Source organism: Zosterops lateralis, assembly GCF_965231275.1.
Source record: "Zosterops lateralis genome assembly, chromosome: 5".
NCBI classification, from domain to species: domain Eukaryota; kingdom Metazoa; phylum Chordata; class Aves; order Passeriformes; family Zosteropidae; genus Zosterops; species Zosterops lateralis.
Genome location: NC_139766.1, coordinates 61,062,785 through 61,078,873, shown reverse-complemented (window position 1 = coordinate 61,078,873; position 16,089 = coordinate 61,062,785). Strand labels below are relative to the sequence as shown.

General features: G+C 41.3%; 1 protein-coding gene and 1 long non-coding RNA gene across 3 annotated transcripts in view; one reads left to right on the top strand and one right to left on the bottom strand.

Moving 5' to 3' along the window:
* LOC310909319 overlaps window positions 1–4,783 on the top strand; it is a 29,229-nt gene extending 24,446 nt beyond the window's left edge. The window contains exon 7 of the long non-coding RNA XR_014590061.1: window positions 4,687–4,783. This is a non-coding gene — a long non-coding RNA (uncharacterized lncRNA). The remainder of the gene's footprint in view (window positions 1–4,686) is intronic.
* Window positions 1–16,089, bottom strand: part of ZNF827 (zinc finger protein 827) — a 96,999-nt gene that overhangs the window by 2,359 nt on the left and 78,551 nt on the right. For both annotated transcript variants that reach the window (XR_014590060.1, XM_083861018.1), the window contains 5 exons: window positions 8,002–8,139; window positions 6,289–6,460; window positions 4,639–4,805; window positions 1,536–1,727; window positions 1,262–1,439 (listed from right to left, as the gene is read on the bottom strand). Coding sequence is in view for 1 of the 2 variants with exons in the window: in XM_083861018.1 (XP_083717144.1) it covers window positions 1,262–1,439; window positions 1,536–1,727; window positions 4,639–4,805; window positions 6,289–6,460; window positions 8,002–8,139 (847 nt within the window). In the remaining variant the exon portion in view is untranslated. The remainder of the gene's footprint in view (window positions 1–1,261; window positions 1,440–1,535; window positions 1,728–4,638; window positions 4,806–6,288; window positions 6,461–8,001; window positions 8,140–16,089) is intronic.

The window sequence follows — 16,089 nt, the reverse complement described above, 5'->3', positions numbered from 1 at the left end:
TAGATGCAGCTTTCAAAGAACCTAATTATTACTTGAGTTGGGCAGGAATATAGACTGAGAAAACCCATTCTGTGGGGAAGACTTGAGTCATATTATGGTCATGGTTTTTCCTTGGTAAATAGAACAGATTTTATGCAGCTTAAACCAAATGTGCATTAGACAACTGGTCTGTATGTCCAAGGCAGACATCCCGTCGTTGTGACACACTGCTTGTTTCTCAGTCTGGTCTTCTTCCCAGATTCAGTCATCTCATCTCAAGTGACCACAGATCCCAATCTGTGGAACTACTGAGCTGGAGACCAGAGGCTGCCTGGCAAACAGGACCAGTTTTCCAAAGCTGCAGCACAAGCCGAGGGAGCTGCCCGCGGTGAAGCTGAACGCGGTGCGCTCCTCCCGTCCCAGCGCGCCGCAGACATCGGTCTGCTCAGCAGGAGCAGCTGGGAGCCCTGTGCTGAGCCCTAGCTCAGCTCCAGGTGGTTCCATCCTTTTTTCCTGCAGCAGCTGGACCAGACAGAGACCAGAGACGTGCCTCTTTCATAACATCACCCTGCCTGCCCAGAGAGCAAGCATATGGCCCCAGCAGTCTCTCCTTCCCTCAGGGGTCTGACTGTGACATAAGGGCACACTCATTCTCTAGAAATACTGCTCTGCACCAAAAGACCTTAAAGGACACCACCACAGCCAAAACCAAAGAGCTTTTATCTTAAGAGACTGTATTACTCTTTACCTGTTAATTTATACAATAGTGACTGTTGTGGGGCATGCAAACAACGCAGAAAAGCATCCAAGTTAGTCATTCTTGGAGACTTTGGATATGGGTATACAAAGGCTATAACCTTTAAGGTTGTAAATTCATACCTACTTGCAGAGGCTGTACAGGATTTAGTTTCTTTGAGCCACGGGCAAAACAGAGCCTATGCTGGGTGCTTCTTTTGGCTCTGATGCCTTGGAAAAAACCCCTTATTCTGTCAAAAGCTCTTTGCAGTACTGCCTCATTCTCTGTAGGACCCATCACACACTGTCTCCTCTTTGACTTGAAGGAGGAAAGGACCACAATTTGTTACAGCTCCTCTACTGCCAGGTTAGCAATCTGCTGTAGTGATGCAATCCTCAAGGACAGGCCTTGGGTCATCTAAATACAAGGAAGCCCCAAATCTGGAGTATTAGTTAACCAACCCTTTCTGCCTGACTTCCTTTTGTCCCATCCCCACAGTATGAAGGTGCTTAACACAGTAAAAGTTTGTGTACTTGCTTTCCTTACTTGAGCCCACCGGTGGGGACAGTGTGGCATTTCTTGTGCTCCAGTAATTGCTCAGGTGTCTTCATGAACTTGTGGCACACGTCACACTCGAACATCCGTGTGATCAGGTGGATTTGCAGGTGACGCTCAAACATATTTTTTGTTTTGCAGACAAAGTTACAGAAAACACATTCAAAGACTGAAAAATAGAACAGGAAAACTTAGTGCTTACACTGTGGCCAGATTGACTACATAGAGAGAGAGAGAGTTTGTACTTGTTAAACGAATTTTTTACCTTTCTCTGTCTTCTCTTCAGTGTTCACTGAGGTCTGACTACCAGGCACTACAGAAATGACCAGCAGGTTGTTTGACCCCTTGTTTTTTGGGGTTATATCTGCATCTTCTTTGCTGTTGGCAGAGTCGCTCAGTGCTGACAGTGAAGATGAAGAAGGACTATTAGATTCACTGGGTGTCTTCCTCTCTTCAGCTGAAAAGCAAAGAACAATAACTAGTTCAGCAGATTAGATGAAGTCTCCATGATTCTGTTCTAAACTTCACAAAGTACTTATATTCAAAGTTAATTCAAAACCTGTCTGAAATTAATTGAGCTGATTAAAAAACCATTGTTGGGCCTCCTTCCTTTTTTATTACTGTTTAACCACAGTACATCTCTCAGTTTTTCCTGCAACTGAGTGTTTCTGTGATGGTAGTGGGAAGGGATCGTGCAATTCTACCTCATTACTAGACTGAAAAAAGCCCCAAGAAAACACTTTGATTACTCTGAGTTCAAAAGCTTGTCACTTAGAAAGGAAACAGAATTTCTGTAGGTTTGAGGGGCAAAAACTAAAAGTACCTACTAGTCCAAGCTAAACTTCCCCCTTTCCATTTATGTAGGTCCAGTGAGTAAATTTTGGATGAAGGGTAAAGGAGAATAATCTCCCTCCTTATAGTGAAGAGTGTCCTCAGTACTCATTGCAGAGGTAACAGCATGGTCTCAAGATTTATATCTTTTTATTAGGATCTCCTTCCAAAGATAATTGAAAAGCATGTTATTTAGCTGGACCTAGAGATAAAGCTTCTTTATGAAAGCAAGCAAGCAAGCAAGCAAGCATTAGAGCTTCCTTATGTGTGCAATAAATGTATGAAGTCCAAATCCCAACCCCTATCACACACTAGAACTGAACAAGAGAGAGAGTTCCCATATGAGAACTGCTATGAGCCAGGGAGGCAAAGATGGGCAAATTATTCCCTCCCACCCATGTCCTGGTTCAATGAGAGTTGTGTTAAAAGGAGACTTCACTAAAACTTCAAATTCTCCATGTGATACAATCCCCTCATCAAGGCCTCTGCAAACACCAGCACCTGTGTACTTAACTTTAAACTGATGAGTGGCACCTTTAAGATAAAGACGTAGGAATGCACTAATGAAATCTGATGACCCGAGCTGCCAGTAGGGAGGATGACTGGATATCATACAGAAAGGTTCACTGACCTTGGGGACACGAGTAATACAAATGGAATGAAATTTAATAGCACAGAGAACAAGGTTATGACCTAAAGGGCCAGTAACAAAAATTTTTGCTACAAATGAGAAGTGCTTAGGTTGGAAACAGCGAAGGAAAACAAAAGTAGAATTCAAGCAGAACAGGGGATGAATATGAGCAATCAGTGTTGGGGAGTCTTCAAGGAAGGTAAAAGTGGTCACAGAATGTTATTGTGTGACCTATTCCCAGTTGCTGGTGGTTTGCACTGCCACCACTGTTTATTTCATTTCAGCATGTACAGCTGTGATTGCATATGTCCAGAGCAGAGGTTCCAACAAGAACATATGCAGTGAGGGATTGGTACAGCAGGAAAACTGTGTTCCATATAGGAAAAGGCTCCGTGTACATTTAGAGGGGAGAGGGTTGTTTTTCAGAAATGTACTAAGGGAATAAATACTGTGGAAGGAGGGATGAAAGGTGGAGGGAGGAGAAGGCAGACTGCTGTTGCAATGTGTATTCTGATTATCACTACAACACACACTGCAAATTTTAAAAAGGTCCCTAACCTTTAATGCAAGAAAGTCTACAGCTGCCTGTCTCTCGAAATAGTTTGTTTAAAACAATGATACTTCTTTGAAGGCATATGCCATATCCTCACAAACAGTCCCTTTATGACCTGGTAACATCACAGGATACAGAACTGGAGTCAAGTGACCCAGAAAACCCATTCTATTTTTTACTCTGTATTTGCCATATGTGTGAGCTGAATCACCAACTGAGGGGCTCAGTTGGGCAGGGTGAAAGAAGAACAAGGGGGTTTTGCCTATCTTCAAAAGACAAGTAGCAGTTTCAGTCTTTTAGCCACAATAGGAAAACACAGCAGAGCACAGCTCACTTTTGAGCTCTGAGGCTTTTCACATGGCTATGGATGTTGTTTCACATTTGCCTTTAACTCTTCTTTATGAAGTGAAGCAGTGCTGAGAGCTATGCTGGCATAAAATCCCCTGAGAGCTTTCCAGTAGTTCATATTTCTGTAGTTCCATTTAACTTATGTATCTGTGAACACAACCAATTGTATTCTTCTCTCCCTTCTTCATCCCTCCTGTTTTCCCAATTTTATTCCTGGTAGGACAAGAAAAGCAATTTAGTGAGAGAAAAGTTGTGCTGGATGCATTCAGGTTCTGTATTGTAAGTCCAACTGTGAGTAGTTTGTGGCAGCAAAAATGCTTCTGCCTGGTCTTATAAGAGAAATTAATGAAAAGGATTCCAATTTTCTTCTCCTTAAATTATGCCAGACTTCATTAGCTGGACTAAGCATATGGAGCTTGTTTGAAAACTGCTATTGTTCTTATCCTTGGCTATTAAGTGAGCAGGACCAGGGAGTGGGCACGACTTGTTCTGCTATTTAATATAAAGTATATTTATGGCATTGCTGAATCACAGTGTCAACCAAACATCAGCGTGAAATTCCAAACTGATGGACTGTGGGGGCAAACACAGTGAGGAGCAAAGCTCAACATAATGTTGATTTCAGACATAAAGCCAGGTATGCACAATTAGCCCTCAAAGTCACCTTATCATCGCTGAATTCAACGCAGGCTTTTGATGAAATAGTAAACCAGGGAAACAAATGAAATATTTGACTGACTCCAGCAGGGGAGGGGATTTGGGGGATAAGGGGAATAGGAAGAAGAAGGGCTAAGTAGTCCTTCATTTATTTCACTAAGCTTGAAAATTGATCTGCACTACCAGATTATTTGCCTGGCTGGAGTCCAATTCACTTCAACTTTGAGAGATCAGGCCTTAATTAGCAAGCATTTCAGTGAAAGCAGAGTGCTAATGGGAAGTGTGAAGGTTGCACCTAAAAAGCAAGGAAGAGAGAGATCACTGCAGCTGGGAGAGAGGGATCATCACCTGTGTGCTTGTTGTTGACATGAGCCTTCATATCTGCCTCTTCCATAGTGACAAAATCGCACGCCGTGCAGCAAATGGAGAACATCCACTGCTCCTTATCCACGTGGAGGGACATATGACTGACAAACTGGACATTCATCTCCGTCTCAAACCCACACACATGGCAGCTGCAGGCAGAAGAGAATTCAAGAGTAAGAGAAACATTAAAAACCAAACCACAAGCAGAAGCCTATTGCCTTTCCCCAAATTTGCAAGAGGAAACTCACAGCACAGTTTTCTGCTCTTCCTCGCTGCTCAGTGTTCACTGCAAAATTCTTTTGTCTGCTGAACTGCCTTTGAACTGATGGCCATGCCAGCCTGATTAAGGGCAGGCACAATGCAACAATCCTGTACATGCTATAATGATGCTAAATAATCATAAAGTTAATTAAAAACTACAGATTCCAGATGCTGTGCATCACCTAACCGATTCCTTTGGGCAATAAGAGGCAGTGCAGCTTTGCCAAGATGTTTAGTACAGCTGATACACTGACAAACAGAGAGCTTGCTGCACACTCCAGGAGTGATTTTCAGGCCCTGGAATGGTTCCCATGCCAAACTGGGATCTTGTGCAAAACTGCCTGGCAGTTTCAGTGTAAGCAAGTAAAGATGGGTTCAAACATTTCTTATGCTTGACTGGAAAACAGCAGTCTTCAGCTATGCAAATAATTAGCAGGGATGCAGATTTTGCAGACAGCACATAAACAGAGTGATACTGAAAGGCAGTGGAAAGGACCCTTTAATTTGACTTTCTTTGCAGAGTCCTCCTCTTGCTTTGATTAGGCCGTTAACATTTAAAACAAGCCAGAAAGATTGGAAAAGGCATATACTCCAGGGCACTGCTCTGCTTTCCCAAGGGGAAGTACTAGATAATCTAATCCAGCAGGTCTCATTTATTTCTTACTTCTATGATTTTGTAATTAAATCTGCTCTTGGCACTTTGACTCAAAGTAAGAGTGATTTGGTAATCTGCTTGGCCGCTAGAGTGCACATCACAGTGTGCAGAGTGCACAACAGTGCATACAACAAGAAGAATTTTTATCTGGGCAATTCCTTTCAATTTTTCAGGCAAATTCTCCTGAAGGTTTTCTTCCTTCACCATGTCGGTCACAGCATGTATATACCTCTAGCAAACAGGAAATGCATAGATTGATATAACAATTCTTGCTAACACTCTTAAGCTATTTGATTTCACAGATTTGGCCAAAGACAAGGGAACAGTCAGAGGCAACTAGAAGCACTGGGCTTTAGATTCGCTGTGAATCCGTGCACATGACAGGATATTTCCAAACACAAAATCTAAAGGAACACTGCTTAAAAAGTCAGAGAGGCTTCTAAGAGCCCAGCTGCCTCACAAAGCCACTCAAAAAACCAACCCCACAGCAAACCCCCAAGTCCTTCCCAATGGCCAGCCAAGTCAAGCAGCACGAAGCAGCCAGCCAGGGTTCACTGCTCATCCTAAGCCAGATATGAGCAGGAAAAATACTTCAGTCATGGCTCCAGCCCCACCAGAAGGGTGGCCCTGTCACAGTCCTCAGCAAGCACACAAGATGGTGTGTGGTGCACAGCCCTGCTCAGGGTGCTCACCTGTAGTAATAAGGGTGTAAATACCTGTAATAGTAAGGGTGCTTCTTTCCATCGCTGCCCTCGGCTATGACAGCGCTGACGATGTCCTCGGTGTCGGTGCTCACCAGCTTCACCGAGTGCACAGTCAGGTGCTGGTTCAGGTTAGCACGGCACTTAGCAGCATAGGGGCACAAGTGGCATTTGTATTTTCTCTCTTCTGAAAGAAGGAGCAGAAAGACGTGAGTGTACACCTCAGTCTGAAGCCAGCTGCTTTGAAAGCTGCCAGTAACAGTGTGCATTCCTTTGGGTTTCTCCAAGCAGCTTTCAGGATGAGGTAGCTTGGAAGCTCAACATTTTAGAAGTTTATAGGAGTTCACAGCAATTACTCAGAAAAAAACCCAACTAATTTGAAGGTAGTTTAGGGCAAGCTTTTTTAATTTGCTCTACCATTTGTAGTCAGATAATATAAAACTTTATAAACTGGAAAACTGGGGCAACTGCTGTTCTGGGAGCTGCAGCAAAGGCAGTGGAGAAACAGGTCAATAGTCTACAACTACTTCCTCTACCCAGCATCTTTTATTTGATTTTTGGACTTAGTTACTGTTGAGGCTGTCCATGTGATTGCTTGCAGAGAGCTGATAGTTTATGATTTGGTATTAAAATCTGAGGGTAGGAGAAAGGGGACCACTATATATCATCAGTCCAGTTCTAAAAATAAACTAATGAAAAACTCACTCAAAGAACAGATGAAAAAATAAACTAACTCATCATGAGTTTCTGATGCTTCACAATTTTAAATATTCCTCTTTTTTATTTTAAATTAATAATTTCTAGATCCTGGCTGCAAAGTTTTTGTGTTTTTGCACCAGGCACACAATTTTCCAAAGCGTTGATTAGAATAACCAAATATTATGTCAGCGTTTACAACCTTTTCCTTTGAGGGTCTGCTCCTCTAAAATTGAAATATAATGCTACAAGTGTGAGGGGAAAGGTATTCCATAAAGCAGCTTAGGACTAAGGAAACCTCACTAGACTATGAAGCATCTGAGCCTTTTCAGGATGGCTCTGCTGGATGGCTCAACATACACTGGCATTATACTAACAGGATTTCTCTGCACTACATGGGAAATTCTTGCTTCTGAGTGTTATTTTGTGCAGTACACCTCAGTAGGCTCAGTATATTCCATATAAAAACTCTGTTTGTCTCAGCTGATTTGAAGCAGATTCACTTTAAGAAAGTTGATATGGGGTAGAACAGCCCCTGTTCCTCTCAGAACTCTATGAGATGAGAGCAAAGATGAATGAGTTACTCAATCCTTTCAGTTTCACAGATGTAAAACACCAAGGCCAAATCTTTTGTTGTTCAGCAATACTTGAAAAATTCATCAGGTGAATGATATTTCTGTCCAAAAAACCCCAAATCCATTAAAAAAAATAAAAAAGAAAAGGCTGTGTCTTCTCTTCAGAACTCCATTACCAAGTTTGGTTACCAGTTGGTGTTTACAGCCTGGTGTGCTGGAACCTTGACAAACTGGAATTGACAAGTTTTGTAAGGAGAAATTTCACATAGGCTGCAAAGAAAGAAATGTTCACTTCCTAAGTCCACTCTGACATTGTGTCCTGTTCCTGTGCTTGGCTCTGCTCTGGGTGAGCCAAGGATGGCTCACACACTCCTCTCCTTACCATCTTTCTTCCCCCTTAAACAAACCCCATGGAATTCCCGAGTGCTGCAACAACCCCAGGTAAGCCCTGCCTTACCTGTGTGCAGTGAGAGATGCCGGGACAGAGTCTGCTGGCGACCAAACACTTTTCCACACACATCACAGGGAAACAGCTGGTCATTAAATTTCCAAGATGGCAATCCATTTCCCACTTCCAGCCCCAGCTTTTCTGTTTCTATGCCAAAAACACAAAACCATCTTAAGAACTCTGAAGACTTGCAGATTTCATTCAGAAGAGCCCTGTAGGCGTCACATAAAATGCAGCACTTGGGCGGCGTGCTGTGTGATCTGGCACATGAGTTCATTTAGAAAGGAAACTCCCAGTTCTGGAAAGGAAATGAAGCTCTCATACAGCATCTTTCATACACACTCTAAAGCAGAATACCGAGCCAAAGTGCTCTGGACACAGGCACAGCCAAAGAGTTAAACCAGGTTATGTTCAGAGGGAAAGTCAAGAGTGACAGGGCAAGGATTAACCTCTAATTATAGTTTTGTGGAACAAGCACTCCTTTGGCTTTTTCAGTCACCCACCTTTGCCTGGTGCATGAAGAAGTCTGGTCTGAGATGGTCTATCTAACACTGGATTATTATTCACGGCTGAATAAAGATTTTCAGATAGTTTCCTTTCTACTGAGGCAGGATTTTTTGCTACATAGAATCATTTAAGTTGGAGAAGACCTCTTAGATGAAGTCCACCCATTAACCTTACACTGCCAGGTCCGTCCCTAAAAGCATCTTTTAAAGTGCCACATCTACACACACATGAGCAGTCTGACTCTGAAGACCAGAAGATGGCTCAGACAAACATTAAAACAAAAGGACACAGAACCCCAGTATATGGCTGGCACTGAAGATAAGCTCTTCCCAGCACTGCTGTCCTCTGGCATCAAAATCCCCAGCAGCTTAGAGGGCCATTGAAAAACTGTGACCTAGAGTGAGCTATTAGCTTTTAATAAGTGGTTTTAATTGTTTCAGGAACAAAGAGTCTGCAATACGGAAAAAAAGAAACCCCACAGAGCGTAGAGCACAGATATGAAAGCACTTTGTAAGGAAGTCAAGAGAAAGGGACTGGGAATGAGGAAGAGGGAAAAAGGTTACACAATGCTACAAGAAGTTAAAAGCATGGCCAGTTTTGATTTGGACAGAATGGAGCAAAAAGCAAGTAGAGACTGGGGAAAGCAGTGTAGTACTTAAAACAAGAAGAGAAAGAGCATCAGCAAGTCTTGAGTAAAAAAAATACCCTGTGCAAGGGTCCTGTTTCCTGAGGAGAAGAGGTGCACAGAACTACAAGGGTACTTTTTAAACACAGCAGGCAGCAGTGAAGGGTTTGGTGTAATTCCTCTAGTTGCACTGGAAGGAAAGATGCCACTGGCAGTGCACCTTTTCCCAAACAGACACTGCCTCTGGGATCGCTGCCCAGAACAAGCTCCGCCTGTGCATGTGAACATGCCCTGATGGAGGAAAAACACTTGGCTGCGATTTCCAGGTAAATGGGGGGAGAGGAGCTGGGGACAGGGGTTCAAAAACATTGTAGTGAGCATAAGTCAACATGGTGGAGTTTGGCACAAACAGCAAAAGCACTGAGGAATGAACACTCCCCCCCCACCCCGTGTACTGGCAGCCCCTCAGTGACAGCTACCACTGCAGATGTGATTACCATGGCTGAGAGAGTCTCTCCTTCACAGAGAGCTTTTCAGAAAACTCCACTGTGGTTTAGGCAAAGAGCTGTCAAATACTGTATTTAATTTAAGCAATAACAAAAACAATGCCTCATTTGGGGCAGAGAGTCCACATAGCAATCTCAGCAAATTTAGGGCTGGCCATACTTGCCAGCCCCTTCTCCACTGCTCTTTCGTTCTCCTGTGACCCTGTAATATGTACAATATTCACACCAGAGGAATTCTGAGCCACCTCTGAGTGCTACCATCCAACAACACATTTTTCTTAAAAGAATTTCTAGTTAGAAAACAAGTTCTGCCTATTCAAAATACTAATTTTGTGAAATTAAAAAGGAAGACACTCCCCATCCCCTAAGGGCTGTAAGTGACCCATAACCTCTAAAAACTTCAATAAAGAAAGATTCTTTTTATTGCTATCCTTGAGTTCCAAACAATGGAAAAATCTGACTGTGGTAGTGCTACAGATGTTTCAGCAGAGCTTTTTGAGTACATAATCAAAACAGTGCTTCAAATGAGGAAAATAGTAATAATTATAAGAGAGGGTCACAAGGGTGTAGGTTGCTTCAATATGGTCACAACAAAAATGAATTAATTGGGACACATAACAAACAAGCAGGCTCAATTAAGTAAATAAGTCTCTTAACAATTCACTTCAGTATTAGTCATCAGCCCTCTTTTATCTCTTAAGAAAAAGAAATATAATATCCTCTTCCCTATGAGGGATTGTCCTGGGAAGCTCATGGGAAGCTGGAAAAATAGCAGCTTTCTGATTATCTCAAGCTGATGACAGCCAGTCCCTTGCAAAACAGCTGCATATTTTTCATTGATGCAAAAGAGAACACTGAGGTGTTCTGAAAGTACTTCTGCTTTACTTTAAAGATGTATTTCTGGAGCCTTAACTACAATGCTTCTTCCTTTCCTTTTGGCAGAATCTTCTCTCTGCAGCAGCATGCTTTTTCTATTCAGCAGCTTCTTACCTTGCTCATGGCAAACCAGAGCTGGTCTCTTGCAACTGGCGCCTCAGCATCTTGTGAGAGATTTCTCAGCTCCAAGAAAAACTACCTATTTCCACCCATCCTGCCCTCTGGGCAAGTTTTGACTGCATCCTGGAAACGAGCTCTGTGTCTGTATAGTGGTCCAGAAATCTTCCCAGAACTTGCCCAGCACCTGATCTTGCCAGTGACTGGTGTTTTCTGGGAAGTAAGGACAGGCCTAGTGACTCCAAGACCACAGCACTGTGCACAGAGCTCTCTGTGCACTCCTCAGCCCTGTTCCAAGGCAGTCAGTGTTGTTAGCCTTAAAGAACACCTTACACAGTGGCCAGGAAGAAGATGGGCTCAGATCAGCTAATGTTAAATAATAAATCACTGTTGTAAAAGATGTCTCACAGAAAACCACTGTTCACCGTGACATCCCTATACTGAAATGAAAAGGAAAATAAAAAGAGAAAAGAAAATCTTGTATCACTCGATACAAGATTTCTGCTTTAAATGCCCACAGCAAATACATACAAAAAGATGTAGAAAATCGTACAAGACAAAATTACATGGAACTTAAGCAATAGACTGCATTTCTGTGTGAGCTTTGGAGTTTAAAACAAAATATATGCTCAGTAAAATGAAAAACCGCCAAGTTCTCCAGTATAACATTTAAAAGAAACAGAAAGATTAAAACTCAGGATATTACAAAGCTAGTGATAAAATTATTTTGAAATAACTTTGCATAGAACCCTTAAGAGACAAGAATCTTATGTAAAGGTAAGACTTAATTAAATATAGTGAAATACATCATTATGGAAACCTTTCCAGCCCTCCTGCATCACCTGGTATCACTCCCCTTCTAGCCACAAGTCAACTTCATAATGAGTAGCTGTGTAGAGCTGATCATCCAAGAAGGGGTTAGGAACTGCCATCATCTGTATTTTCTCTGTAATGAGGACATCAACTGCAGAAAGATTGTTCTATGCCTCCTCTTCCCCTTCCAAATAGATTTAATTTCTGGCAAACAAAGCACGGCAACTTGAAAGAGTCACCATTTACCTCTTTCCCGAGGTTTGGGGCATAATTTTGAACACATTTTTATTTTCAGTTTTCACATTTAATAATTAATCTTTTCCTCTTCCTCTCCAGCTGGTGATATCAATACAGAGAGTGTATTAATCACCTCTTCTGAAAGGTCTTTACCCTGATATTTGTCAGGATATGCTTGGAGAGAGGACACCATATCTGGTAGAAGCTGTAACTGAAGAAGAGGACGAGGCATGACCTGAATACAAAAGTGACTGTCTGGAGTCACCCAATCAGCCTTGTGGCTGCTGGTGGCTGTCAGGCACAAGAACTCCCCAGGGACTGGCTTTGAACTCTGATACTTGGATTATTTATTTTCTTTTATTTTGATGTATTTGTCAATTACTGCTTCACAGTGTTTTATGCTATATTATGTTTTAATATGCTGCCCAATGCCATGCCCAACTTTTTATCTTTATGCAAACAATGGAAAGAATGAAACCACTATTTAAGTGAAAAAGACAAGCCTAAGAAGACAAACAAGAATTGTGCTGAGGTATCTCTCAAAGAAGCTAAATTCATGTTTATAACCTTTGCTGGTTTACTGTCTGTTCTCACATCCTGTAACTCACTCAAACAGCTGCTTCTCCGTTTTATCTTTGCACCTCCACAGACCTCAGGAGCAATGAAATCCACAAGGGCAGATCCTGATGGTCAGATGGAATCCCATGGATACAAATTAAATAGATTGTTCTTTGCCATAAGTATTCCTTATAGAGATGGGATTGAGAGGTGCTGATAAGCCTTAACATGGAAGGTCAAAACTCATTTTCTCTCCATTCTTCTGGAAGTGTATGTCAGAGTTATATTTTGAGTTATTCAGACAGTTTGACACCAGAGAAATGGTCAAGGAGAAACCAGGTAAGTAATTTTGAAAATTAAATGAACAGAAATCCTGTGAAAATAGAAAGTGCTGGCTAGAGTGTTTCCAATAAATGCTGTTTGCAAGCCACCAAACCAGAAAATTAATAAACTGACTAAGAAACAGTGGACAAGGTAACCAGGGTTCTGTGAGCTCATGGTAAGAGGATGAACACTCCTGTGCAGATGTCCAACAGGAAGGCATCTCACTTTGCTCAGAAAGACTTGGGACATTAAACAGTCATCACGTAACCTCTGGCTGCTCCCAGCCTGAGCTGAATTGCTGCTTTTTCCTTTGAGATCTGTCAAGTACCCCACATTTACCCAAGAGGTAAATACACTGCATGCAGCTCTACAAAAATGTCACAGAAGCTTGTTCCATTTGTGAGGTTATTTTTGTTTGGTTATGTCTAAAAGACATAAACTTCAAGAAATTATTTATTCAGAAACAAGGTATTAAGGTCAGATAATCATGCAAACATGGCTTTAAAAACATTTATTTGCTTAAAGAAATTTTCTTTCCTCCTTCTGTCTGCATTTATCTATCTTATTATACAGTCTTCCTATTTCTGCAGTGTTCCCATCATCAAAGATGCATTTTATTGCTTTGGAGTCTTCCCCTTACATGTTCATCCATCACCTCTGGCAAGTACACTGTATTTAAAAATTGAGAACTCCTTTTATGAAATGTGTAATTATGGCTCTGTTGCAAGCTTGTTTGCCAAAAGCCTGTGAAAGGTTCCCAAGCTCAAAAATATATTGACTATACAGAATTGCAGTGCTCCAAATACTATATATCTTATTCCCTTTCCAACTTGCTTCCACAAAGGTTTTATTTGTAGGGCCAGAATCCTTATTTCTAGTAAGTCAGTTAAAATAAACAGTGGAATCCTTCCAGGTACTGTAGTTCCTGAGTAAGATATCTCTCAACTTATCTAAGGTATTTGAGATCCTGACTGGCCCTGCAGTCTTCATTTGTCACCCCCTGCATGGCTGCATCCTGTCTGGTCTTGGTTCAGGGTGTATCTTTTACTGTAAGCAGGCTCATCCCCTATTAACTGAGATAAGCAGTTGCTTTGTAGGCATAACATTTTTCTGTATTCCCCACAAAAATATGAAGAGAAAAAACTCTAGTTCCATGTGCGAGGGAGTCATGTCCTTTTTGTTTCATAAGCCCCAAAAATCTGCACATAGCCAATCAGAATGACAGAACAAATGCACAGAGGAAGCAGAAAAATTCTACTTTCCAATAGAAAAACTTTACCAATTAAAACTCTTATTTTTTTCTCCTCAAAAGCTTTGCAAATGTGTGATGTTGCTATGCTGGATAACAAGCAGTAATGTTATGATAATTTAAAATCTTTGATATGGAAGAAAGTAGAACCCAAGTGATTTTATGTATCAGCAGCACAGTACTTAAGCTGCTCTTTCTGAAGACAGCAACCATCAAAGTTGGAAATACTTCAGCAAAGTGCTTGCACAGCCCACCAAAAGAAACAGTATTGTGCACAGAAGTAGTCCAAGTGCACAACAACAGACAGCAGCACTTGAAAAGGTCATTGAGAGTAAAGATATCAGGGTTTGGGAAAAGAATAAAAACAGGTAAAAGATGAACTTTAAAGTTGACTCCATAGAGAAACATGGGGAAAAAAAAGTGAAGCCCCCTTCACTGCTAAGACTGAGCCCATTGCTCAGAAATGGACAATCAGAAGCAGAGGTGAAAGGGCAAAAAAAAGATTGGGACAACAACTGACTTTAAAACAAAGCCACTTCTACCTTCTACCTTTGCATCAAATCTCAAACCTATTTTCACTTCTCTTTTACAACAGAAGACTTCTGAGCAAACTATGAGGTACCTTGCGATAACCTTCATCTGCATTACAAAGCTCTGGGATTTGCTTTTATTCTCTGCATTAAACTCAAGACTTAAGAAACAACCAAGAAGAGAAAAAAAATGCAGTAAATTCTGTTCAAGGTGGCTGAAGTTACAGACTTTTAAGGAACCCTAAAGCTACGATAATGTTGCAGTCCTTTACAATGTGTACATCATGGCATCAATTTGAGGATAACGCTGGGCACCAGCCTCTATTTCCCCCAGCTTGTATTACCACTGCCTTACTTTAGCATAAAACATGAACGGGACTGTCTTGTGATAACTGCTTCCCTTCACAACAAGAAAGAATAAAACACTGTAAAATTCACAACAGATGCAAATCCATGCCCTCCCCAAGCTGTGAATTTGCTGGCTGAGAAGCAGCAGTCCTGGAAGAGTCCCTTTATCTCACTGCATCGTTCCAAGAGCTCCTCCATCGTTCGGGGTTATCACAGGGAACATAGCTGGGGTTCGTGGCTGCAGATGAAGTAATGCAATATGGCCCAGAGGAAAACAGCTTTTTTTTTTTTTTTTTCCACTGAGGGTGCTGAGATATTTCAAGAAAGGCAAAGGAAGCACCAACAAATCTGCTCCTCAAAAAGTATTTTTCAAAGCTTTACCTGATCATTGTTGGCCAAGAACATCTGAGCCTTTAAGTAGCAAAAAGCTCTATCACCATTACTACTTTTTTATTTCTTGTTTAGAAATAACAGCTAAAGTTAAATTCTGCATCATTTTTCAGAGAAAAACCTGGTAATGTGCTCTCTTATCTTTGCATAATATATTTAATTTAATTTCCTCCTGAAAATATGTTCATGACAAAAGTTAGACGTGCCATAATAAACTTACATAAGTTTCCTCTAACTCACTCCCAAGCAGGTGGCCCTCACATCTACCTCAAGCATTTACACTGCTTGTAACACTTATTTTGGGTACTACAACACTGAGTTCTTATGAACTTATGAAAGAATAATTTGCTCCTATCGCTATTTTTAAACCAAAATTAATTCCTTTCCCTAATCCCAACAGGTTTCTACCTTTTAATTTTTTCCCTACAATTCTGCTTAAGACACACTTCCAAGAAACACTTAAAAATCACTCAAACATTTGTGCACATTTAGAACTATTATGGGGCATACAAATTTTTCTTTTATGTTTTTGACAATATGACAATTTCTGCCTGCAAGTCCACGGGAAATACGGTTTCTCTTTTCTAAAGAGAAGATAATTAACACAAATAGGGCACTTTGCAGAGGCTAACACTAATAGTTCCCCATCCAGCATTCGGATACAAATAAAGACAAATTTGCCTTTAGATTGTATTTTTCTTTTCAGCATTCTGCCTCTTTTTGAGTGAAGCAAAATCTTCTGCACTTGGAAGAAGCTGGTGACCAGAAACCTCAGTGGGGGAATGCAAAATAAAGCGCCAAATGCAGGTTGAGTTCTTAGCCACCTTTCCCAAGGTGCTTGTGATTGCTGCTGTGAAAGAAAACATTTTTGCTGCTTTTATTGCAGGTTCCCCAGGTGATAAACACTGAATCTGCCATTTCCATGAGTCCTTTAACTCACTCTTTTTAAGATACAAACGTCTCTCCTTGCTCTCTCTCCTATCACCAGCACATGCATCTACCTGTAAACCATCCCCT